Below are 24,856 nucleotides of genomic sequence, written 5' to 3'. Positions count from 1 at the left end.
GATATGTACAAAAAATGGAAAAAGGGGTAAACCACCATAGAGGAATTCAAACAAATAGCCAGCACGTGTAGAGACAAAGTCAGAAAAGCTAAAGCACAGAATGAACTCAGGCTTGCTAGAGAGGTTAAAAGCAACGAAAGGGGCTTTTATGGGTATGTCCATAGCAAAAGGAAGAACAAGGAAACAGTGGGGTCACTTAGAGGAGAAGATGGTGAAATGCAAACAGGGGACAGAGAAAGGGCAGAACTCCTCAATGCCTTCTTTGCCTCAGTCTTCTCCAAAAAAGAAAACAATGCCCGACCTGAAAAATATGGAGCAGATGATTCAGCAGGGGAAACACAGCCCCAAACAAGTAAGGAGGTAGTACAAGAATACTTGGCTAGTTTAGATGTATTCAAGTCTCCAGGGCCAGATGAACTACACCCAAGAGTATTAAAAGAACTGGCAGAGGTGATTTCAGAACCACTGGCAATAATCTTTGAAAATTCCTGGAGAACAGGCGAGGTTCCAGCAGACTGGAGGAGGGCAAATGTTGTCCCTATTTTCAAAAAGGGGGAATCATAGAATCATAGATCAGGGTCAGAAATCACATAGGTCAGAAATCACCTGGAATACTGTGTCCAGTTCTGGGCACCACAGTTCAAGAAGGGTACTGACAAGCTGGAACATGTCCAGAGGAGGGCAACCAAAATGGTCAAAGGCCCGGAAACTATGCCTTATGAGGAACGGCTTAGGGAGCTGGGTATGTTTAGCCTGGAGAAGAGAAGGTTAAGGGGTGATATGATAGCCATGTTCAAATATATAAAAGGATGTCATATAAAGGAGGGAGAAAGGTTGTTTTCTGCTGCTCCAGAGAAGTGGACACGGGGCAATGGATTCAAACTACAAGAAAGAAGATTCCACCTAAACATTAGGAAGAACTTCCTGACAGTAAGAGCTGTTCGGCAGTGGAACTTGCTGCCAAGGAGTGTGGTGGAGTCTCCTTGTTTGGAGGTCTTTAAGTGGAGGCTTGACAGCCATCTGTCAATAATGCTTTGATGGTGTTTCCTGCTTGGCAGGGGGTTGGACTGGATGGCCCTCGGGGTCTCTTCCAACTCTAGGCTTCTATGCTTCTTGCTGGGCTCTGTGGGACGAGGGCTGACTGTGCATCTCTCTCTCTGTCTCTCCACCTCCTAGATATTCCAGGATTTCCCCCTTCTGGGGCAGTTGGTGGCACTTTTATCCCTGCACCTGGCAGACAGCGGGAAGGAGGTTGGGCAGCAATCCGCGGAGGCCTTGTACCACCTCCATTACATACTGATCGCCAAAATGGGTGAGTGGGATGCTGGGAAAGGGGGTGTTTCTTGCAAGCCACAGGGTGGGAGATCTGTAGCCCGACAGAGGCTGCTCCAACTCCCAGCATCCCTGAGTGTTGCCCATGCTGGCTGCCGCTGGGGTTGATGGGAGTTCAGGAGGGCCAGAATTCGTGCCAGCACTGGCCTAATGCAAACACCCCATTGGCCAGAGACGAGAGGGCAGTTTGAGGGGAGGGATTCACTGCTTAGGAAGATAAGAAAAGCCTTCTGGACCAGACCAGTGGCCCAGCCCAGCCCAGCATCCTGTTCCCACAGGGGATGGCCAGATGTCTGTGGGAAAGCAGAATTTGAACTCCAGAGCTCTTTCCCCTTCTGGGGTTTCCAGCAACTGGCCTTCAGAAGCATTGCTGCCTCTGACCGTGGAGGCGAGCAGAGCCAGCATGGCTCATAGCCCTGGGCATAGCTGCCAAGTTTTCCCTTTTCTCGCGAGGAAGCCTATTCAGCATAAGGGAAAATCCCTTTAAAAAAGGGATAACTTGGCAGCTATGGCCCTGGGTAGCCTTCTCTCCCATGAATTTGCCTCATCTTCTTGGAAAGCCATCTTGGTCCATGGCCTTCAATGCCTCCTGTGGCAAGGAGTTCCAAAGTTTAGCTGTGCGCTGCAAGAAGAAGGACCATCCTGAAACTTCAGTTTCAGTTCTCGTGTTAGGAGGGAGAGAGAAAAAGCTTTCTCTCTCTCCACTTTCCCCTTGCCATACATTGCATCTCCTCTTCCTCGCCCTTTTTTAAAATGGAACCCCCCCCCCAAATGCTGCAACCGTAGAGCTCCATAGCCACCCCAGTCCTTTTGGTTGTCCCCTTCCGAACCTTTCCCCGTTCTGAATTATATTTTTTGAGGTAAAATTGATAATCTTTTTCTTGGCTACAGTGGGAAAGCTGGAGGTATTGTGCAGGGAGCCCTAATGCTGTGTTCTTTTGCATGCATATCCCCAACCCTGACCCCGTTTAGCTAAAAAGGTGGAGATGAGGCAAAAGAACCGGAAAGGCAATGCGGTGAAATGGTATAGAGAAGACTTCTTCATCCTTGGGCCCTCAGTCTTCTACAATGACATCTCCAAAGTGGCCAAGGTAGGTGTGGCTTTGGGGACTGTTTCTTGCTAAGTCCGCAGCCAGCTCTCGGTTAGCAGAGGTTGGTCCATTCAGGCCAATGGGGCCCTGCCCCACCAACCTCCTCAGGCAGCCCCCACCACCTAGGGCAGGCTTCCCCCATCCCTGACCACTGGTCCTGCTAGCTAGGGATCATGGGAGTTGTAGCAGTGTCATAAGCAACTTTAGATGGGGATTGAAAATAGCAAGGCGTCACCCGAGTCTTAGTTTTGTTTGTTGTAAAATCTTCCAATTCCTTAAATAAACACAGAAATAGAATCCGAATTGGAGAGTTGGAAGGGACCCCGAGGGTCATCTAGTTCAACCCTCCGCAAGGCAGAGTGGAGATGTCTTTCACTTTGTTTGGGCTACTGAAAAGTGGTCAGATGTGGAGCAGAAGAAAACTCCCTCTTCTTTCTTCTTTGTGCCAGGCCTTTGGGGAGCACCTCACGCCGAGCCAGGTTAATGAAGTTGTGCTGACGGCAATTGACAACTTGGCCGTAGAAGACCGAGCCATCTCGCAGGCCGCGGGAGTCCTGCTGAGTTCCTTCCTTGAGGAATGCGGGATGGACATGGAAGATGTAAGGCTCCAAATGGAGGCGGGGGGAGCAGGATGTAGAATTTGCTTGTTTCTAGGGATGTAAGAAGGCATCTGTCACGGTGGCCGGAGTGGGCTACTTCAGAGTAACGACTCTACACAGCTCTGCATTTTATCTTTTATTGGTGCTGAGTATTTACAGTGCTAATGGCAGTGCTATTTACAAAGACACATCTGCTCAGCTTGAATCAGAACCTCCAAGTGGCTTTTGGCGCGTCTTGCGCCAGCATAACAACTTGGGGAGACCCATCCTCTTCCCCCGACGCTTTCTGCGCAATTCCGGAGTTGGGGGGACGGGTCTGCCCCCCTTCCTTCCCCCTTCCTGTCCCACCTGGGACGATGGCTCTTCTACCCTGCCAGAGCCTTGGACACCACTTCCTGTTTCCCCACTTGAGCTGGAGCTTTCCCTCTTTTCAGCCTCGCTCAGGGCTGGGCTGGAACTCAGGAGGGGAGGGGCTTCGCGATACCCCTTGTCCCTCACAGCATCGGTTTGCCTCTGTTTCCATTCTGCTGCAGTTCGGCTTCCAAAAACCAACCACCATGTTTTTTTATCTCGCTGTCTGCTATGACAGTACAGTGGTACCTCGGTTTAAGTACACAATTGGTTCTGGAAGTCTGTACTTAACCTGAAGCAAACTTTCCCATGGAAAGTGATGGAAAGTGGATTAATCCGTTCCAGATGGGTCCGCCGAGTACTTAAACTGAAATACTCAAACCGAAGCATACTTAAACCGAGGTATGACTGTATTTTAATTTGTCAATGCAAAGGAAACACAATGTGAGCAACACAGAGGTTCATGGACCGTGCTATTGCAAGGTGCAGCTTCCTAACTTAACAGGAGAGATGAGTTAAGCCGGCTCTTTGATCTGTTTTATATTTCTTCTCTGATTCTCTTTTGTAAGCTATTTTGAAAATCTAAATACATGTTTTCAAACAAACAAATAAACAAATAGTCATTTCTTTCTCATCCTGGTATTAAAAAAAATAAAAATAAAAATTTCCACAATTTCACATAAAATTCCAATACATAATAAATTTTCCTTTCTTTTTCCTACTTTCCATCCCATTTTCCATGCTGTTTCTTTATTCTATCACATTGCTGCACCCTTACTTCCCTCTTTTGTATCATAGCAAAAATACAATAATCTCTCATTATTTCCATTGCTCAGTTCAAATCCTGCTTGCGGATTTGTGATATTATAATATTTCTTCAAATAGTTCTCAGAAGACTTCCATTAAACATCAAACAGTCGTGGTGAAGTTCTCTTATTTTAGTTCCCAGCTTTGCTTATCCATTCTTTTGAACTTCTTCATCTTTCCATTTCTGTGCATAGAGAATCCTAGCTGCTGTAGTTAAAGACACAAATAACTTAACCGTCTTTGGGGGAAATTCTGTCCCTAGAACCCCCAAATCTTCACTTTTGTGTTGTTTCTTTTTCTTTGGGGAGGGGGTATAAACACTCTGAACATCTTTTTTATCATTTCCCCCAAATCCCTCGTTTTCTTTCAGGTCCACCACACTTTCTTATCCCGGTCTTCTTCTTTTATCTTCTTCCAGCTGCCCATGGTTGTCAAGGAGATTTACAACCATCTCCTGAGGATCCCAGACTCCCGGGCAAAAGAAGAGGCTCTCATGGCAGTCGTCAACCTCGCCACGAAGCGTCTGAACCCAGTGGTCGACAGCCTCTTGGACTGCTCGATGGACTGTGATGAGTAAGGATCTCTAAGAGATGACTGTGTTGCGGGGGATAGATCCATTTTGCCTGCAAATCTCAGGACGTCTCAGATGCCCTGCATAACCTCGATCCGCCAAGCCAGGCCACAGCCCATCAGCCACGGGTGGGGATTTCCCAACTCTGTGGCATCTCCCAGGTTTTTGAAGTAGAGTTGGCAACTTTCTGCCCTCGGGAAGCTGCTTCCTCTGTGGGAAAAGCAGTACCCACTGTGGCTCAAACCTCTGTTCAAGATTCAGATGGAAGCCATGCCAGGTTTTCCACACTCACACCCACCCACCCACCCACACACACACACTCACACACCCCTTCTGGACAGTTGCGAGGGACAGGGAACAAATTCAGTTTGGGTCACTTTGAAGTGAGAGCTTACATCATTTGCCGTTTCCAAAATGAGAACTGTCCTATTTCAAAATTCACACTATTCTGAATTTTTCAATGCAGTTCTCCAGTCAAGTAACACACACACAAAACACACACACACACACACAAAACACAACACACAAATGCATGAACTGGTGGTGGAAATAACATATAGGAAGACATAAAATTAGGGGAGATTGCTTTGCAAAAGGTATATATGCCAATGTGCAAAGTTTTCGTGATGTGGAAATGGGGAGGGCTAAATTTAAGGGGTTTCTTCATTTATATTTATTTATATTGAATCTCGTACGTGCAAAAAATTGTGCTCCGAGTTGAGTTGTCATTTCTTTCTTTGGTAATGTATGTGCAATGTAGAGAAAACAGAAAAGGCCTGACTTTTTTTAAGAAACGGGGGGAAATAAAAATTCTCTTTTGAAAAATTGCAGACAAGCTGCAGCCATCTGGAAGGCCTTGGCGGCCAATGCGTATTGCCGCCCCAAGCTGCTGAGACCCCTCCTTCAAAGGCTACAAAATGAAGACCCCAATGCAGAGGTCACTTACAGGCGACGCAGCACTTCTGTCATGCCAATGGTGGTACGAAGCCCCTCCGTTTCTCTCTCCTGGGTTGTTCTTGAATGGGAGCTGGATGGGGCTGGGGGCTTCTTGCAGGGGGGGGGGGTGTTCTGCTTAGCAGCATCTTAGTGGTCCATCGCTGTGGGGCAGGAAAGGCTCATCTGGTAGCAGGGGGGGGGACACCTGCTGATTTCTAAGAGCAGGCCGGGATATTTTGGGGTGTCCGTAGTCCTTCCTAAGACCCATCGAAATATAAGAATGGAGAAATAAGAAATATAAAGAATTGGCAGCAGAAAAGAGAAAGCAAGGGGGCCTGGGGGGGGGGTCTTCTGGAGCACAGCCCTGGCTCAGTGGCAGCGCACCTGCTTTGTATGAGAAGGGCCCCAGCATCTCCACGGTTGGGTGTCCCTCGCCTGAAACCCTGGACAGCCACTGCTAGTCAGCGTAGACAATACGGAGAGAGATGGAGCAGGGGTCTGGGAGATCTTGGCCTGAACGCTGTTCTCCTGTCCTTTTCCCTCCAGGCTACCAACGTTTTGTGCTGGCTGCTGTCGCTACCTGAGGCTGGAGCTATAGTGGAGGACAAGTTCGGCCACCTCCTGCTTGCCCTGGCCACCCAGCTATACTTCTTGCTTGGGGCGAGCAGAAGAAGTATAGCTGGCCCCCGCCTCGACCCGCTGGCGTAAGGGACCTGCTAATACATTTGGGGTGGCCCTCCCTCCCTTCTCTCTCTGGGCGCTTGCAAGCCTGACCCGTGGCCGTCATGGCTCAGCCCTCACCAAAGAGATAGGCTTCATTTGGAGATGGAGGCCCTGCTTCCCCAAGCCCTGTGCTCTTCAGTCCTTTTGGAGCACAACTCCCACCAGCCCCAGCCAGCGCAACTGGGCTGAAGATGCGAGTTGTTGTAGTCCAAAACATCGGAAGGACACTAGGATGGGAAGGGATGTTGGAGACTCTCCCGCCCGCACGATGGATGGGCTGATTGGGGTGCCATGGAACCTGAAGTCTCCATCACGTGCTGGAAAGATGTGGGAGGGAGGCTGGGGGAGCTGGGGGTTGTGGCTGGATCCATCAGGCCAAGCAGCTCAAGACTGCAAGCTGCCAAGGACCTCCAACTCCCCAGGTGAAGCTACCCATCATCGGAGGCCCCTCTTCATGTGCCTCCTCCACGAGAAGTCCGGCGGGTGGGGCCTTTTCTGTGGTGGCTCCCCATGAGTGGGACGCTCTTCCCCAGGGAGGCTTGCCTGGTGCCTTCCTTAGATACCTTTAGATGCCAGGCAAAAAGGTTCCTCTTCAGTCCGGCCATGGGCGGATTAACACCCGACGCCCTTTCCATTGCTCGGCTTTGTTCCGGCTTCTATGATTTCTTTGGTGCTTTTTATCTTGTGTTTGCCCCGAGATCTACGGGTGACGGCAGGATACAGTTTTTTTAATGGATAAATGAATAAATAGAATCTTCTTCATTCTTTCCCTTGATTCAGGACCACTGTGCAGGCCCTGCAAGACCTCATCCGCACTGGTGGCTACGCCAAAGAATACAGCACATTGCGGGAGGAAAGGTGCTGGGAGATGCTGGCAAGTCCAGGAGGCTTTTTCCAAGGCATTCGTCTTCTGATAAGGTAAGTTGGTGAAAAGGGCTGGCAGGGGAGGCCTGCTTTCTGGGAAATGGGGATCAACTTACTCTTGATTTCATGAAATGTGTATGCTGTTTGATTGTAATAAAACAAACAAACTTCCAAGAGATTAAAAGAGCCATGAGAAAAACTAACCAGATGAACATTTGCACCAGCTTTCGAATCATCTGGGTAGGCTGGTCTCAACAAGAATGTTCATACAGGGAAGGTGTCTGTTTGCTCTCCAAAGTTGAGGTGCTGACACACTCCATGTTCTTACAAACGCAGAGCAGGCATTCTGTGGTGCCTGAAATAGTGCCACTTCCGCCAATCGAAGAGGTCGAGTGGTAATATTATGACCATTCCATGGATTCTCCAGGAGGCATTTCAATGTCAGCCTGTAGATCAGCTGAAACAAATGGCCAAGGCAGGAATAGGCTGCGTCCTGAAAAGACATCTCTCAAGCGTCACAGGCCGGGCGGGGTCAAGAGGGAATCCCCCCCCCCTTTACCACTCTCCTCTACATCCGTTTGCATTCACCAGTGTTTCCTAAGTCGAACAGGGCAGACCAGATCCTGCCTGCAGGGGGGTTGGAATGAAATCCGGAAGAGCAAATCTGGATTCTGGGGTTGGCTCGAAAGAAACACTCTTGTTTTGCACCCTTTAGATCTGGGCTGTTTCCTGCCGGCTCAGAGTTAGGCAGGAGCCTGGACCTTCCCCTTCCCCTTCCCCCTGTCTTCAGCAAACTCTGCTGGTTTGGAGATTGATTTGCAGGATACTGCCCTGCACTCTCAAGCATCCCTGCCTTGACAGATCTAGCTACCGTAGATAGAACTTGGGTGAAATTGGAGAGGAGCAGAGGGTGGGCGGGGTGCAAGTAAGGAAGTATTATTATTATTATTATTATTATTATTATTATTATTATTATTATTATTATGCCAGCTTCAGGCTTCTGCATCCTCTGATTTTGATGTTTCAGGACCTTGTTCACATGCTCCAAAGTGCACCTCAGAACGACTTTCAAACAGGCCAACGACTACTTGCACCGCCTGGACGCTAAAGAGAGGGCAGTTGGGATGGCCTTCTTCTCCGAGGTGAGAGTCGGAAACGGGGAAGGAAGGCCTGCAGGCGCTCCTGCTTTGAACCTCTGTGTGGCACACAGGGCTGGGCTTGGGCGGCTGCAGCCTCTTCTCCTCCCATGGGCGTACCCAGCGAGGGGCAGGGGGGAGCTGCCCCCCCAGAAGCAAAAAACAATTACCGTATTTTACGGACCGTAACCCGCACTTTTCCCCTCCAAAAACTGAAGGGGAAAAGTCGCTGCGGGTTATGGAAATCGGGCTGTTTTCGCCCCCTCTGAGGCTGCAGCCAACGACAGGGGGGAAGGGGGGAGGGGGGAGGAGCAGCCTGAGCTGGGGGGGGGGGCGGACAGGAGCTCCTTCCTTCCTTCCCCCCTCTTTCTTTCTTCCTTTTCTCTCTCTCTCTCACCCCTTCCTTCCTTCCTTCCGTCTCTTCCTTCCTTCCGTCTCTTCCCTCCCTCTCTCTCTCTTCCCCTCTCTTGCCCCCCCCCCTAGTTTTGATCCTGGGTATTACCTTCCTCCTTCTCTCTTGGCTAAGTATTGGCTTGGTAGCTGTTGTGAGAGTAGCCCAGTGGGGGTGTGGGGGTGTTTGTGTGTTCATTTTTATTATCGCTCTGCAATTCTTTGCCCTATCTCCGCAGAGTATTGTGTGCTGGCTGCTTGCTTTCGTTGGAGCACATGGCCGGTCACTGTCTCCTCCACTGCCTCTTTTCTTTACTTGAGTCTGGGGGATTCCCTGCCTGGGGGGATTCCTTGCCAGCAGTTGCCCTGTCCTCTGGGGGGGGGGGAGTGTTGGAGCTATGGAGGGGAACGCTAGTATTTCAGCCTCCTTTATTTTTGGATTCCTACAACTTTTAAGCAACTGTGCACATATTCAGAACTGGCAATTCCTTGGGAGGGGGTCTCCCCACATTGTTAATTTTTAAGTTGCTCTTGGAGTTTAAGTTGATTTTGGTTTTTTCCTAACCTTGAAGCATCTTTTTTTCTCCCCTTTAGCTATACTTTTTACCGTTTAATTTTTTTCTTCCCACATTTTTTGTTACCATTACAGTATTATTCTTACTTTTACTTTTTAACTTCATTAAAAGAGAAAAACCCTTTCCCCCTCCCCCAATATCAACCCTTCTACATCACTATTATCACCCCATCTCCCACTTGTAAGACATAGACTCCCCCCTTCATTTTATACACCTTTACTCATCTCCTCCTTATCATCCTCACCTACCCCACTTCTCACCCCCCACTCCCACTTGTCTCACTGTTGTTTGACTGCTGGTTGGCCTGCCTTTGAATTGAAACCTGCTTGTCTGACTCTTTTTGAGAGGGGAGCCTTTTCTTAAAAAAAATTAATAATAATTAAAATACTGGGTGGAACAAAGCCGGGAAGCTGTTAAAGATCTGGGAGACTGAAGCAGGAGACCGAGGTGGGTGCAAAACGAAACGCAAGGGGAAGAGGGGGTCAACCCCAATGCCTCTTCAACCTCCTCTCCAGGAGTGGGAGTGAGGGGAGAGGTGGGCTGAAGAGGACCACCAGGAGGCACAGCCCCAACCCCTTGGAGGAAGGCCTGAGCCCAGAGTCCCACTGGGAAAGACCTCTGGGTTTCGCCTTATTTGTCCCCCTTTTAACATATTTTTTAAATAAAAAAAAAGTTAAAGAATTAGTTTTTGGTTTATTAAAGACAGTTATATATATATTACAATGAGACATTTTTGTTATTTGAACTATAAATATCGTGAAGTTATGGTGTTTTCCTCCAAGTGACACACCACCCGAGTTATGCTCAGTTTTTGGGCGCATTTTGACACACCAAGCTCACTGATCTACCGGTATATTATCTTCCCCCTGGTGAAGCAAAGATCTACCTCCCCAGCCCTCTTCTTCCTATCTTGCTTTTCTGCTGCGTTGGTGGCTGTGCTTTAATTTTTGTTTCCCCTCCCGTTTTTCCTCACCGTATGTATATATAATAACATTTGGGTTTCCTTCGCCTTTTCCGTGCTGAAATGTCACAGCCTGAACGACCATGGCTTGCACCCCCCCCCCAGTGCTGCCCAAGGGAGGAGGCCAGAAGCAGTGGCCACGGAGAGGCCATGGAGGGGCAGCCGCCACTGTCCTTGGGGACAAGCTCTGGCTCATCCTCCTCATCCTCCTCCCCAAGCTCGGTGGCAGCAGCTCTGGCAGGGGACAGAGGGCCATTCCGGGATCAAAGCAGAAGCCGGTTGGCTTTCGTACCTCCGGGGCTGTCCCTGGGAAATCAGGACACTTGGAGGGTCTGGGGTAGTGAACTTGGCTTTTCGCGACACTTTCTTTGGCCTTGCACACCATCAAGTGTTTTCTTTCTTTCTCAGCTCCTTTTTCACCCAGAGATCGGCCGCCTGTTCAGTCTCCAATACATTATGGACACCTTGATTGAGTGGATGGTGGCCCCCAGCCCCCTCATGCAGATGGGCAGCATGAGGGGGCTGGGCTACATCCTGGAGGACCCCCTGGCGGTGAGAGATTATTATTATTATTATTATTATTATTATTATTATTATTATTATTACAATATTATTTATACCCCGCCCTCCCTGGCCAGAGCTGGGCTCAGGGCAGCTAACACCAAATAGAAATTACAGTAAAATGTAGTAGAAGAAAACAACAACAAACCAACAGTTACTTAAAATACAGCTTAAAAGGCAGGCTCAGGATTAGCCCATAAATCAAGACCATACAGGGAGGAAACATCAGATACCCACCCGAGCCAGCTATCCATGCTAGTCCTACATGGGCCATATTGAATTACAGTAGAAATTGGAGTTCTTGGTAAGTTCAAAAGTAAACAAAAAATTACAAGAACTCGGGCCAGAAAGGATAATTTCAAAAATTCTTCACAAAGTTTTATTCAGGATACCTTCCAGTGAACATCAACATCAGGACAAGGCCCTGTTTCGATGATTCTTCATCAGCTGGAATGTAAAAGTTAACATAAATCTTGTAATGAGAAATTATTCAACTCTTTAGATATAAGGTTTTAACAAATAAAAAGGACAGAGACTGTATTCAAATAACATTACTGATATATCTGTGAGTGATCAACATAACTTCAACCTTATAGTCTGCTTTCTAAATCAAGATTTAAACTGCTTGTAACGTACAAAAGGCTTGTCTAAACTTAAATAAGAAATCCTCTTACAAAATATAATAGTCCTTGTTACAGGAATACTTGTAGTTTTCTACAAACAGAGTTATAATACTTGTAAAAAACAAAGGTAGCTTACCGAGGTTTCTCAGGTCTAAGTGTACCAAGTATGTTTGCTTTGCTAACTCAAATTGTTTTGAAATAGTCCTACATGGGCCAGCAAAAAAGCCAAGGGGAAATGTATATACCAAATCCCACATAAGGGGTCAGAGTGAGTCCAAGCCAAAGGCCAGGGGGAACAGCTCCATCTTGCAGGCCCTGCAGAAAGATGTCCAATCCCGCAGGGCCCTGGTCTCTCGTGACAGAGCGTTCCACCAAGTCGGGGCCAGTGCTGAAAAGGCCCTGGTCCTCCTTGAGGCTCGGGACCCCCAAAGGGTTGTTCTTTATGGACCTTAAGGTCCTCCGTGGGGCATACCAGGGGAGGCGGTCCCATAGGTACATTAATGCGTTAAGAAGCTGGAGTTTAACAAAAGACTAATCTGGAACCTGGGTTGCCTTTCTGCCTTTCCCGTCCCCAGTTGTCTAGGTACACCAAGAAGCTGCCGGGGGTCCTCCGGGAGCTGCGGGAGCTGCTGCGCTTCACGAAGCCAGAAATTCGGGAGGCAGCGGCCCTTTTAACTGGTAATTGAAAACAATGTTGTTGTTGTTGTTTACCCGCCCCATGCTCCAAAGTCCCAGGGTGGGCTACCACTTTTAAATACAGGCAGTGACTGGTTTCTTGCGATTGGTGCACCCAGCGCAGTGGAGGTGACCCAGAAACGTCACCAAAACATCATTAAGATGTCACTGAAAGGGCAGAGCAAGGGTCAAATGGAGGTGGGGTACGGCAGGGCGGAACAAGGGTGGGGTGGAATGCTTTAGGCAAAACGAGGATTGCCTGTATTAAAACAGAGGTGCGCCCCTGAAGCTTTTTGTGCCCGGGGCAATCCCCCCAGTAGCCCCCACTACACCACACCATTTGCCCTGCAAGAAATCCTGGAGAGCCCCTGTTAGGCAGTGTAGACGGTCCTGAGCTGGATAGAGCAATGCTTTGACCCAGCACTAGTCAGCTTCCTAAGTTCCTACCATTAAACCAGCAAATGGTTAAAGTGATCCGGAAGTTGTTAGCCCCCCCCCCCCTAATAGAGTACCAACAGCCTCTCGGCCTCCGGTCTGATGAATGTTTTTAAGCTGGACAAAGTATCAAACGCAGGAACTGATCATTTTCTATTGCTCTGTCTAGGGTTCAATGCACAATATTTGAAACCTGACGTGGTGAGCAGCAAAGAAATTGATGCCATTTATCGGGGTGAGTAAGGATCAAAGCATTTTTCCAAAAGCAGTTTTTTTCTGCTGCTTCTTCAGACATAGACTTACCATGCTAAATGTTGTTCAGTCCCAAAAACAACAGCAGATTTTAATTCCTTACACCCAGAAACATATTTTAAAGACCTTTCACTGGAGCCCAGCTCCCTTCCCAGGCTGCTTTTCTTTGCCATTGCAACCCCGCTGTTTTGCAATTCTCCTGTCCTGTACATCAGCCCCCTCCTGGTGTTGTTGGACTACAACTCCCATCAGCCAATGGTAAGGGGTTTCCCCCCCAAAAAATTCTCCTCATTTCCACATCAATGTAGCCCCTAGAAACAAAAAACGGCCAGTCCTGTCTTCTCTAGCTTAATCCTAGAAACCTCTTCCACGTCAACAATCCTGAGCTCCGCAAGCGAATGGGCCTAACTCTGTTCCTGGCAGCTCCTTCTGTCCTTGCTCCTGACAACACATATCCCTGTCCCTCCTTTGAATTTATCTCTTTAAAGATCTCTACACTCTGTGATTTATAACCCTGTTCTGGCGTGGAGAGAGGATTGGAGGAGAGGCTGGCAATGGCTCCTGGCCACAATGGCTCGGCTTCTGAGCACCAGTTGCGGGAAACCACAGGAGGGAACCGGGCTCTGGTGCTTGGGTCCCACTTCTGGGTTTCCGGTTGGCGCATCTGGTTGTCCATTCTGAGAACAGGACGCAGGACATTGGCCTGATCCAGGAGGACTCTGCTGTGGTTCTCATGTTCCTTCTTCTGTTGCAGCTCTCCTGGACCTTCAGGGAGACTTGGACGTGGCTGTGTCCACTGCTGCGGTGGCTGCCAGCGAGGAACTGCTTAGACACTGCGGCAGTAGGGTGTGTCATTTAAGGACGAATTTATTTATTTTTGTGAATTTGCTCAATGAGGGGTTCTAAAAATATGTTATTGCACATGAGGAATCCAAATATGCAATTATTTTTATGATTGGTTGATGATTAGCTTGGTAAATTGAGATCTGTTTGAAAAACACTTTTAAAAAAGCCAAAAACTCGCATTTTGAAGCAAAGTTAAAGTTTTTAATCATTTTATACAAGACGAAAATATAAATAAATTTTGTTTCCAGCTATCATTACTTTATCTTAGAACGTCCTATTATAGTAAAAAAAAGAAAAAAAAATTATGGCAACCTACACGCCATCTCACAAAACCATTTTTGAAACTCCCCTTAGTTTTCAACGTTGGAGGGTGGTGGAATGCTGCTCTTTGAGAAAGGTGCACAGTTGGTTGCAATGTTTTGATGCGAAGGCAGGATTGCTTTGCTTTTGCGTTTGTGTTCTTTCTTTCTTCTTAAAAATAATTTCATGGGTGTTCTATTCTTACTTCATAGCCAAGACTGTTTTACATCAAACAAGCTTGCATGTAAAGAGAAATGAAGATACAGTACTAGATTTTCCCTGTTTAGGGAAGTTTTTAATGTGTGACATTTTAATGTATTTTAATCTTTGTTGGAAGCCGCCCAGAGTGGCTGGGGAGACCCAGCCAGATGGGCGGGGTATACAAATAATACATTGATGTTGTTGTTGCTGTTGTTGGCATAAAGCTGACAACCTGAATTGATATCCAAGCCGTGGGTGGTGGGTGGTCATTTCAGTCTCCTTTCTTTCCTCCCTAGACCAAGTGAAAACATCTTGAGGAGAGTCAACCACTGGGAAGACTAGGACCTTACTAAGAAAAAAAGTATCTGAAGGAGTCGATCACTGTATGATAAAGTTGGACAACGACCCCCAAGGATCTCTCACTCAGCCACCGAATTGTCCAGAAGCTGTTCTTCAGGAGTGCCCAAACTCCTTCGCAGCCTGTTTTCACACATTCTGCCCGACACCAGCTCTGCAATGGGCTTGCCTTTGTGACTTGCTAAATTGTTTAGATCAGGTACTGAAAATTCTTTTTACATATTTTTTTTTAACAGTTCAAAAGCGGTACAGTAGGGTGAAACATCGACATTCACCTTTCACACAGGTACAGCAGCCTTGACCAAAAGAGGAGCCATTTTGGTAGCTCATTCTTTCCCCAGCAGATGACATTTAGTGACTCCTGACTAATGCCTCCGGTTTTCCATTAGGTCCCATCCTTTAATTCCAACGGCCAATTGCCCTAGCCTAGAAGAACATTTGACTTTTCTGCTTTCCTATCCAGAAAGGCTAAACCTATAAAGTACCTACCTAGCACCTTAGGGACCAACTAAGTTTGTCATTGGTATGAGCTTTCATGTGCATGCACACTTCTTCAGATACACTGAAACAGAAGTCACCAGACCCTTATACAGTGGTACTTTGACTTGCGAAGGCGATCCGTTCCGAGGCGCTCTTTGGAAGTCGAAACCTTTGGAAGTCGAAGCATCCATTTTGCGCTTTGTGCATGCGGCGAAAATACTTCCGGGTTAGCGGACTTTGGAAGTCGAAACCTTTGTAGGTCAAGGCACCCGTAAGTCGAGGTACCACTGTATATCGTGAGAGGGAGGGGAGGGGTATTACTCAGAAGGGTGGTGGGAATGGGGGTTTGACTGATAGGTGTGGTAAACCTAAACGACTGTTGACGACTGCAATTGGCCTTACAGGGAAAAGCAAGGGGTGAGATGGCTAAAGATGCAACCATGGAGAGACCTGGTCTGAACAAAGACATTGGATTCTTATCTCACCCCTTGCTTTTTCCTTTGCGTCCCCGCTCCTCCTCATGCAGCTGCACCTTGGGCTAGTCAGTCACGCTTCTCTGAAGTCTCTCAGCCCCACTCATCTCACAGAGGGTTTGTTGCGGGGGAGGAAGGGAAAGGCGATTGTGAGCCACTTTGAGACTCCTTCGGGTAGTGATAGAGCAGGATATAACATTCATACTCCTCCTCCTCCTCCTCCTCTTCTTCAGAACATGATTCATCCAAGCCCCGGGTCCTGTACCCAGTGACGTACCACACGAGACCACCTCATCCAGGTAAGATGCTCGTTTCGTGAAAGTAAGTCATTTTGGGCATCATGCTGCATATGGTCAAGAGAATGGGAACCGACCCAGAGGTGTTTGAGGGCTAAACTATGGACATGATGGCAGCCGTTGTGTTATGTTTCATCATGTGTTTGCCCTGTTCATGTAAAAGCCAAAGAACGTGGAACGTGGGATATGTATCGGGGGGTTGGGACCTCAATTGGCTCGGCCACTTTTGCCTGGTAGGAGGGACAACACATTTTTGGATCACCACATTGTGATCTTGCAGTCGATACCTCGGAGTTGAACTTTACCGCTCCGCATGTGATGGATGGTGATTTCAACCCTGCTTTCCGTAGGAGCCACGTCTCTGGGTGCCCCACACTTGATGTCGTATATTATGGGACAGGTGGGTGTGGTTTGGACGAAAGAGCCTTACACATGTCAAATTGAGACCTGTGCTGGCCTAAATTTGGCTCACAGGCCAAAGGTTCGCAACCCCGGCTTTGAAGACTAAATTATTGGCTGATTAACATTTTAGGGAGCAATCTTTTCCCCGAGAAGCTGGTGCCAAACAAGATTGCTGTAAACTAAACCGGCATCAAGTATTCCAGATCCAAACTCAATCCAGGAGCGGGGCTACTGTGGATAGAGCACACACACACAAAAATCCCAAACATTTTCCAAAGTTTTCCAAAATCCGCCCGGCTGGTGATTTCACCTTTGGAATCTCGGGCATTTCCGGGAAATTCCGGACAGTTCACTTAGAAATGTTGTTTTGCTTGCTTTGCAGCTTTCGGGGGGAAACTGTCCGAAATAGCCCTTCATGAAGAGATATTTTATATATTTATTTGCACACACACACCGAGAGAGGGAGAGGGAGAGAGAGAGAAGAATATATTCCCGTATATATAGGACAGGCCAAAGGATGCTTTTCAGTCTTGATATGTCTGGTGACATTGTTGGAAAAGCGTTGTCTTTTTCTGTATTCGCGCAGAAGCGAGTATGATAGTGACCTACAGTCACAACTCTTAAGTAAAGCCAAGGAAGAAGATAGAAATTGTAGCAGAGCACTTTCTGTCGTGAGTGCTGTGCTGCGAGCTGCTAAAGACCGTTGACACAGGGCTCTTGCTGTGCAGACGGTAAGAATACCTTGCAACAAGGCCGGGATTCTCCTTATTCATGATCCATTTGTGATAGTGAGTTTCAATACAGTAGTGTGAATGTTTGCTCATGACATCTTCACTTATTCAGTTTTTGCACATTAAAAGAAATACCATAAATGGTGCAACAGTTTGCATTAGAAAGAAAGGTAATCTCCAAAGAGGAATCCAGGGATGACTAGCCCTGAAGGATTTTTAGTCTCCCCCCAACCCCCAAATTTGTCATTTTTATATTAAAAAAACACCACTTCTGTGGGTCACCTGCTGGGTGGTTGCTTTGCCAAAGGCAAGGTGCTTCTTTTAAAAGGGGATTCAGAAGCAATACCAAATACGCAGATGAGTGAGAAGATGAACGATTTTGTTCCAAAACAGCAAGCAGTGTATCAATACTTCACCTGCCCCTTGGAAGCCCCCAAAAAGCGGCAAAGCGACTCCCCCAGGTAGCCTCAGTTTGCACAGCCCTGCGGCCGATCCGTCTAAAAATAATCCTGATCACTCCCACGAGTACCCTGCTATTTTTCTGTGAAGCCAAAACCTTTTAGAATCTCCTCGACCCAAAACAGATTCTCCTTAATGGACCCACTTTTTAGTCATACCTACTTTGACATGCAGCCCTCCCCCCCCCGAGGGTTGAACATGTGTCATTGCAACACTCAGCCTGAGAATCTATCCCCCTCCCGCCAACTTCTGAAGTCATAGAATCGTAGAACCATCAACTTGTAGAGTTGGAAGGGATTCTGGGGTTATCTAGTCCAATTCTCTGAAATGCAAGAATCTCAACTCGATCTTACCCAACCATCGTCCAACCTCTGCTTAAAAACATCCCAAGGAAGGAGAGTCAAATTATCTGATTGGTTTATTGTTTGCCATTTTGTTAGTGACCGTCTTTCTCTTTCCAGCTACTAGGAAAGCCATTGTTGAAGAAACTAGCAAGCTGGCAGACTGCACTGGGAAGACTAGGACCTTACTAAGAAAAAACGTATCTGAAGGAGTCGATCACTGTATGATAAAGTTGGACAACGACCCCCAAGGATATCTCACTCAGCCACCGAATTGTCCAGAAGCTGTTCTTCAGGAGTGCCCAAACTCCTTCACAGCCTGTTTTCACACATTCTGCCCGACACCAGCTCTGCAATGGGCTTGCCTTTGTGACTTGCTAAATTGTTTAGATCAGGTACTGAAAATTCTTTGTACATATTTTTTTTTAACAGTTCAAAAGCGGTACAGTAGGGTGAAACATCGACATTCACCTTTCACACAGGTACAGCAGCCTTGACCAAAAGATGAAACATTTTGGTAGCTCATTCTTTCCCCAGCAGATGACATTTAGTGACTCCTGACTAATGCCTCCGGTTTTCCATTAGGTCCCATCCTTTAATTCCAACGGCCAATTGCCCTAGCCTAGAAGAACATTTGACTTTTCTGCTTTCCTATCCAGAAAGGCTAAACCTATAAAGTACCTACATTTTAGACATTATACAAAGGAAGGCGATTGCAGGAACATCCTCAACAGTCCTGCTCCTACGGAGTTCTCTCTTCATTGCTGCCACCTTGGCCTACAACTCACCGCCACACCCTGCTGTCCTTTTCTCTTCCTCTTCTATAATCTACTTCATTAAGGTTGTTGACATGTGCGCCCCTCACCCTTTTGCACTTTTGAGTGGGGAGTCATCATTTCAGCACAACCCTCTGTTCTTTTTAGAAACCAGGGGATGTCTCCGAGCACTGGCTGGTGATTTCACCTTTGGAATCCCGGGCATTTCCGGCAAATTCCGGACATTTCACCTAGAAATGTTGTTTTGCTTGCTTTGCAGCTTTTTGGGGGAAAATATCCAAAATAGCCCTTCAATGAAGAGATATTTTATATATTTATTTGCACACACACAGAGAGAGAGAGAGGAGAATATATTACCGTATATATAGGACAGGCCAAAGGATGCTTTTCAATCTTGATATGTCTGGTGACATTGTTGGCAAAGCGTTGTCTTTTTCTGTATTCGCGCATCTTACTTGATACTCCCTGAGAGTTGCTCATGTTTTGTTGGTTTCATTTTCTCGAAGGAGTCGATCACTGTATGATAAAGTTGGACAAAGACCCCCAAGGATATCTCACTCAGCCACCGAATTGTCCAGAAGCTGTTCTTCAGGAGTGCCCAAACTCCTTCGCAGCCTGCTTTCACACATTCTCCCTGACACCAGCTCTAAACCTGCCCTGGACTTGGTTAGCTTGGGAACATTCTACCAGAGCACCAATACCTAAGAGGTAATAATTTTGTGCAAAATGTAACATTTAACATTATATTCTCTATAATTTTCAAAATGGACTTCATGTGATTTCATATGGGCTTATATTGAAGGAAGATTCCCCTCCCCAAACTGCAACAGCAGTTTCTGAATGCATGTGAAAGGGGATAAAGTTCTGGTCTTCTGTTTGCACATACAGCTTTGTGTAGAACTCAGTGTTGAAGTTAAAATACCCTTTTCTTGTACTTGCCTTATGCTTGGGGTAATGCTGTTTTTGAAACTGAGTGGTTAGTTCCTTCTGCATTTGAATTTATTTTCGCCTTTTAATCTTTGGTGGCTCTTTTCTAAACACTGCATTTTGTCAGAATGAAACCAGGAGCAAATTGCTATAGGTTTGTTCGGGAGTACCTATGCACTTGGTGGAGTAAGTTTTTTTTAAAAAAAAATATGGCAACCTGCACGCCATCTCACAAAACCATTTTTGAAACTCCCCTTAGTTTTCAACGTTGGAGGGTGGTGGAATGCTGCTCTTTGAGAAAGGTGCACAGTTGGTTGCAATGTTTTGATGCGAAGGCAGGATTGCTTTGCTTTTGCGTTTGTGTTCTTTCTTTCTTCTTAAAAATAATTTCATGGGTGTTCTATTCTTACTTCATAGCCAAGACTGTTTTACATCAAACAAGCTTGCATGTAAAGAGAAATGAAGATACAGTACTAGATTTTCCCTGTTTAGGGAAGTTTTTAATGTGTGACATTTTAATGTATTTTAATCTTTGTTGGAAGCCGCCCAGAGTGGCTGGGGAGACCCAGCCAGATGGACGGGGTATACAAATAATAAATTGTTGTTGTTCTTGTTGTTGTTGGCATAAAGCTGGCAACCTGAATTGATATCCAAGCCGTGGGTGGTGGGTGGTCATTTCAGTCTCCTTTCGTTCCTCCCCAGACCAAGTGAAAACATCTTGAGGAGAGTCAACCACTGGGAAGACTAGGACCTTACTAAGAAAAAAAGTATCTGAAGGAGTCGATCACTGTATGATAAAGTTGGACAATGACCCCCAAGGATATCTCACTCAGCCACCGAATTGTCCAGAAGCTGTTCTTCAGGAGTGCCCAAACTCCTTCGCAGCCTGTTTTCACACATTCTGCCCGACACCAGCTCTGCAATGGGCTTGCCTTTGTGACTTGCTAAATTGTTTAGATCAGGTACTGAAAATTCTTTTTACATATTTTTTTTTAACAGTTCAAAAGCGGTACAGTAGGGTGAAACATCGACATTCACCTTTCACACAGGTACAGCAGCCTTGACCAAAAGAGGAACCATTTTGGTAGCTCATTCTTTCCCCAGCAGATGACATTTAGTGACTCCTGACTAATGCCTCCGGTTTTCCATTAGGTCCCATCCTTTAATTCCAAGGGCCAATTGCCCTAGCCTAGAAGAACATTTTACTTTTCTGCTTTCCTATCCAGAAAGGCTAAACCTATAAAGTACCTACCTAGCACCTTAGGGACCAACTAAGTTTGTCATTGGTATGAGCTTTCATGTGCATGCACACTTCTTCAGATACACTGAAACAGAAGTCACCAGACCCTTATACAGTGGTACTTTGACTTGCGAAGGCGATCCGTTCCGAGGCGCTCTTTGGAAGTCGAAACCTTTGGAAGTCGAAGCATCCATTTTGCGCTTTGTGCATGCGGCGAAAATACTTCCGGGTTAGCGGACTTTGGAAGTCGAAACCTTTGTAGGTCAAGGCACCCGTAAGTCGAGGTACCACTGTATATAGTGAGAGGGAGGGGAGGGGTATTACTCAGAAGGGTGGTGGGAATGGGGGTTTGACTGATAGGTGTGGTAAACCTAAACGACTGTTGACGACTGCAATTGGCCTTACAGGGAAAAGCAAGGGGGGAGATGGCTAAAGATGCAACCATGGAGAGACCTGGTCTGAACAAAGACATTGGATTCTTATCTCACCCCTTGCTTTTTCCTTTGCGTCCCCGCTCCTCCTCATGCAGCTGCTGGGTGACCTTGGGCTAGTCAGTCACACTTCTCTGAAGTTTCTCAGCCCCACTCACCTCACAGAGGGTTTGTTGTGGGGGAGGAAGGAAAAGGCGATTGTGAGCCACTTTGAGACTCCTTCGGGTAGCGATAGAGCAGGATATCCCATTCATACACCTCCTCCTCCTCCTCCTCCTCTTCCTCTTCTTCTTCTTCTTCTTCAAAACATGATTTATCCAAGCCCTGGGTCCTGTACCCAGTGACGTACCACACGAGACCACCTCATCCAGGTAAGATGTCAGTGCAACACTCAGCCTGAGAATCTATCCCCCTCTCCCCGACTTCTGAAGTCATAGAATCGTAGAACCATCGACTTGGAGAGTTGGAAGGGATTCTGGGGTTATCTAGTCCAATTCTCTGAAATGCAAGAATCTCAACTCGATCTTACCCCAGCATCGTCCAACCTCTGCTTACAACCATCCCAAGGAAGGAGAGTCAAATTATCTGATTGGTTTATTGTTTGCCATTTTGTTAGTGACCGTCTTTCTCTTTCCAGCTACTAGGAAAGCCATTGTTGAAGAAACTAGCAAGCTGGCAGACTGCACTGGGAAGACTAGGACCTTACTAAGAAAAAAAGTATCTGAAGGAGTCGATCACTGTATGATAAAGTTGGACAACGACCCCCAAGGATCTCTCACTCAGCCACCGAATTGTCCAGAAGCTGTTCTTCAGGAGTGCCCAAACTCCTTCGCAGCCTGTTTTCACACATTCTGCCCGACACCCGCTCTGCAATGGGCTTGCCTTTGTGACTTGCTAAATTGTTTAGATCAGGTACTGAAAATTCTTTGTACATATTTTTTTAACAGTTCAAAAGCGGTACAGTATGGTGAAACATCGACATTCACCTTTCACACAGGTACAGCAGCCTTGACCAAAAGAGGAGCCATTTTGGTAGCTCATTCTTTCCCCAGCAGATGACATTTAGTGACTCCTGACTAATGCCTCCGGTTTTCCATTAGGTCCCATCCTTTAATTCCAACGGCCAATTGCCCTAGCCTAGAAGAACATTTGACTTTTCTGCTTTCCTATCCAGAAAGGCTAAACCTATAAAGTACCTACCTAGCACCTTAGGGACCAACTAAGTTTGTCATTGGTATGAGCTTTCATGTGCATGCACACTTCTTCAGATACACTGAAACAGAAGTCACCAGACCCTTATACAGTGGTACTTTGACTTGCGAAGGCGATCCGTTCCGAGGTGCTCTTTGGAAGTCGAAACCTTTGGAAGTCGAAGCATCCATTTTGCGCTTTGTGCATGCGGCGAAAATACTTCCGCGTTAGCGGACTTTGGAAGTCGAAACCTTTGTAGGTCAAGGCACCCGTAAGTCGAGGTACCACTGTATATAGTGAGAGGGAGGGGAGGGGTATTACTCAGAAGGGTGGTGGGAATGGGGGTTTGACTGATAGGTGTGGTAAACCTAAACGACTGTTGACGACTGCAATTGGCCTTACAGGGAAAAGCAAGGGGTGAGATGGCTAAAGATGCAACCATGGAGAGACCTGGTCTGAACAAAGACATTGGATTCTTATCTCACCCCTTGCTTTTTCCTTTGCGTCCCCGCTCCTCCTCATGCAGCTGCACCTTGGGCTAGTCAGTCACGCTTTTCTGAAGTCTCTCAGCCCCACTCACCTCACAGAGGGTTTGTTGTGGGGGAGGAAGGGAAAGGCGATTGTGAGCCACTTTGAGACTCCTTCGGGTAGTGATAGAGCAGGATATCACATTCATACTCCTCCTCCTCCTCCTCTTCTTCTTATTTCGAAACTGTCCGAAATAAAGAGATATTTTATATATTTATTTGCACACATACATACACACACAGAGAGAGAGAGAGAGAGAGAGAGGGAGAGAGAGAGAAGAATATATTCCCGTATATATAGGACAGGCCAAAGGATGCTTTTCAGTCTTGATATGTCTGGTGACATTGTTGGAAAAGCGTTGTCTTTTTCTGTATTCGCGCAGAAGCGAGTATGATAGTGACCTACAGTCACAACTCTTAAGTAAAGCCAAGGAAGAAGATAGAAATTGTAGCAGAGCACTTTCTGTCGTGAGTGCTGTGCTGCGAGCTGCTAAAGACCTTTGACACAGGGCTCTTGCTGTGTAGACGGTAAGAATCCGTTGCAACAAGGCCGGGATTCTCCTTATTCATGATCCGTTTGTGATAGTGAGTTTCAATACAGTAGTGTGAATGTTTGCTCATGACATCTTCACTTATTCAGTTTTTGCACATTAAAAGAAATACCATAAATGGTGCAACAGTTTGCATTAGAAAGAAAGGTAATCTCCAAAGAGGAATCCAGGGATGACTAGCCCTGAAGGATTTTTAGTCTCCCCCCAACCCCCAAATTTGTCATTTTTATATTAAAAAAACACCACTTCTGTGGGTCACCTGCTGGGTGGTTGCTTTGCCAAAGGCAAGGTGCTTCTTTTAAAAGGGGATTCAGAAGCAATACCAAATACGCAGATGAGTGAGAATATGAACAATTTTGTTCCAAAACAGCAAGCAGTGTATCAATACTTCACCTGCCCCTTGGAAGCCCCCAAGAAGCGGCAAAGCGACTCCCCCAGGTAGCCTCAGCTTGCACAGCCCTGCGGCCGATCCGTCTAAAAAGAATCCTGATCACTCCCACGAGTACCCTGCTATTTTTCTGTGAAGCCAAAACCTTTTAGAATCTCCTCGACCCAAAACAGATTCTCCTTAATGGACCCACTTTTTAGTCATACCTACTTTGACATGCAGCCCCCCCCCCCGAGGGTTGAACATGTGTCATTGCAACACTCAGCCTGAGAATCTATCCCCCTCCCGCCAACTTCTGAAGTCATAGAATCGTAGAACCATCGACTTGTAGAGTTGGAAGGGATTCTGGGGTTATCTAGTCTAATTCTCTGAAATGCAAGAATCTCAACTCAATCTTACCCAACCATCGTCCAACCTCTGCTTACAACCATCCCAAGGAAGGAGAGTCAAATTATCTGATTGGTTTATTGTTTGCCATTTTGTTAGTGACCGTCTTTCTCTTTCCAGCTACTAGGAAAGCCATTGTTGAAGAAACTAGCAAGCTGGCAGACTGCACTGGGAAGACTAGGACCTTACTAAGAAAAAAAGTATCTGAAGGAGTCGATCACTGTATGATAAAGTTGGACAACGACCCCCAAGGATATCTCACTCAGCCACCGAATTGTCCAGAATTCGTGCCCAAACTCCTTCGCAGCCTGTTTTCACACATTCTGCCCGACACCAGCTCTGCAATGGGCTTGCCTTTGTGACTTGCTAAATTGTTTAGATCAGGTACTGAAAATTCTTTTTACATATTTTTTTTAACAGTTCAAAAGCAGTACAGTAGGGTGAAACATCGACATTCACCTTTCACACAGGTACAGCTTGTTGTTTAGTCGTTTAGTCGTGTCCGACTCTTCGTGGCCCCATGGACCAGAGCACACCAGGCACTCCTGTCTTGCACTGCCTCCCGCAGTTTGGTCAAACTCATGTTCATAGCTTCGAGAACACTGTCCAACCATCTCGTCCTCTGCCGTCCCCTTCTCCTAGTGCCCTCAATCTTTCCCAACATCAGGGT

General features: G+C 46.7%; 1 protein-coding gene across 1 annotated transcript; it reads left to right on the top strand.

Moving 5' to 3' along the window:
- Window positions 1-1,214: 1,214 nt before the first annotated feature.
- On the top strand, window positions 1,215-16,861 carry LOC132592788 (uncharacterized). Its single transcript, XM_060280027.1, has 14 exons — window positions 1,215-1,312; window positions 2,305-2,423; window positions 2,873-3,022; window positions 4,599-4,753; window positions 5,583-5,730; window positions 6,234-6,391; window positions 7,191-7,328; window positions 8,302-8,416; window positions 10,745-10,888; window positions 12,096-12,198; window positions 12,800-12,865; window positions 13,637-13,723; window positions 15,773-15,838; window positions 16,824-16,861. Exons 1-14 carry the CDS (start codon window positions 1,309-1,311, stop codon window positions 16,859-16,861), a joined length of 1,491 nt encoding a protein of 496 aa, XP_060136010.1. The 5' UTR covers window positions 1,215-1,308.
- Window positions 16,862-24,856: the final 7,995 nt, after the last annotated feature.

Source organism: Zootoca vivipara, chromosome 11 (assembly GCF_963506605.1).
Source record: "Zootoca vivipara chromosome 11, rZooViv1.1, whole genome shotgun sequence".
In the NCBI taxonomy this organism is placed as follows: Eukaryota; Metazoa; Chordata; class Lepidosauria; order Squamata; family Lacertidae; genus Zootoca; species Zootoca vivipara.
This window is presented reverse-complemented; position numbering and strand designations above follow the sequence as displayed.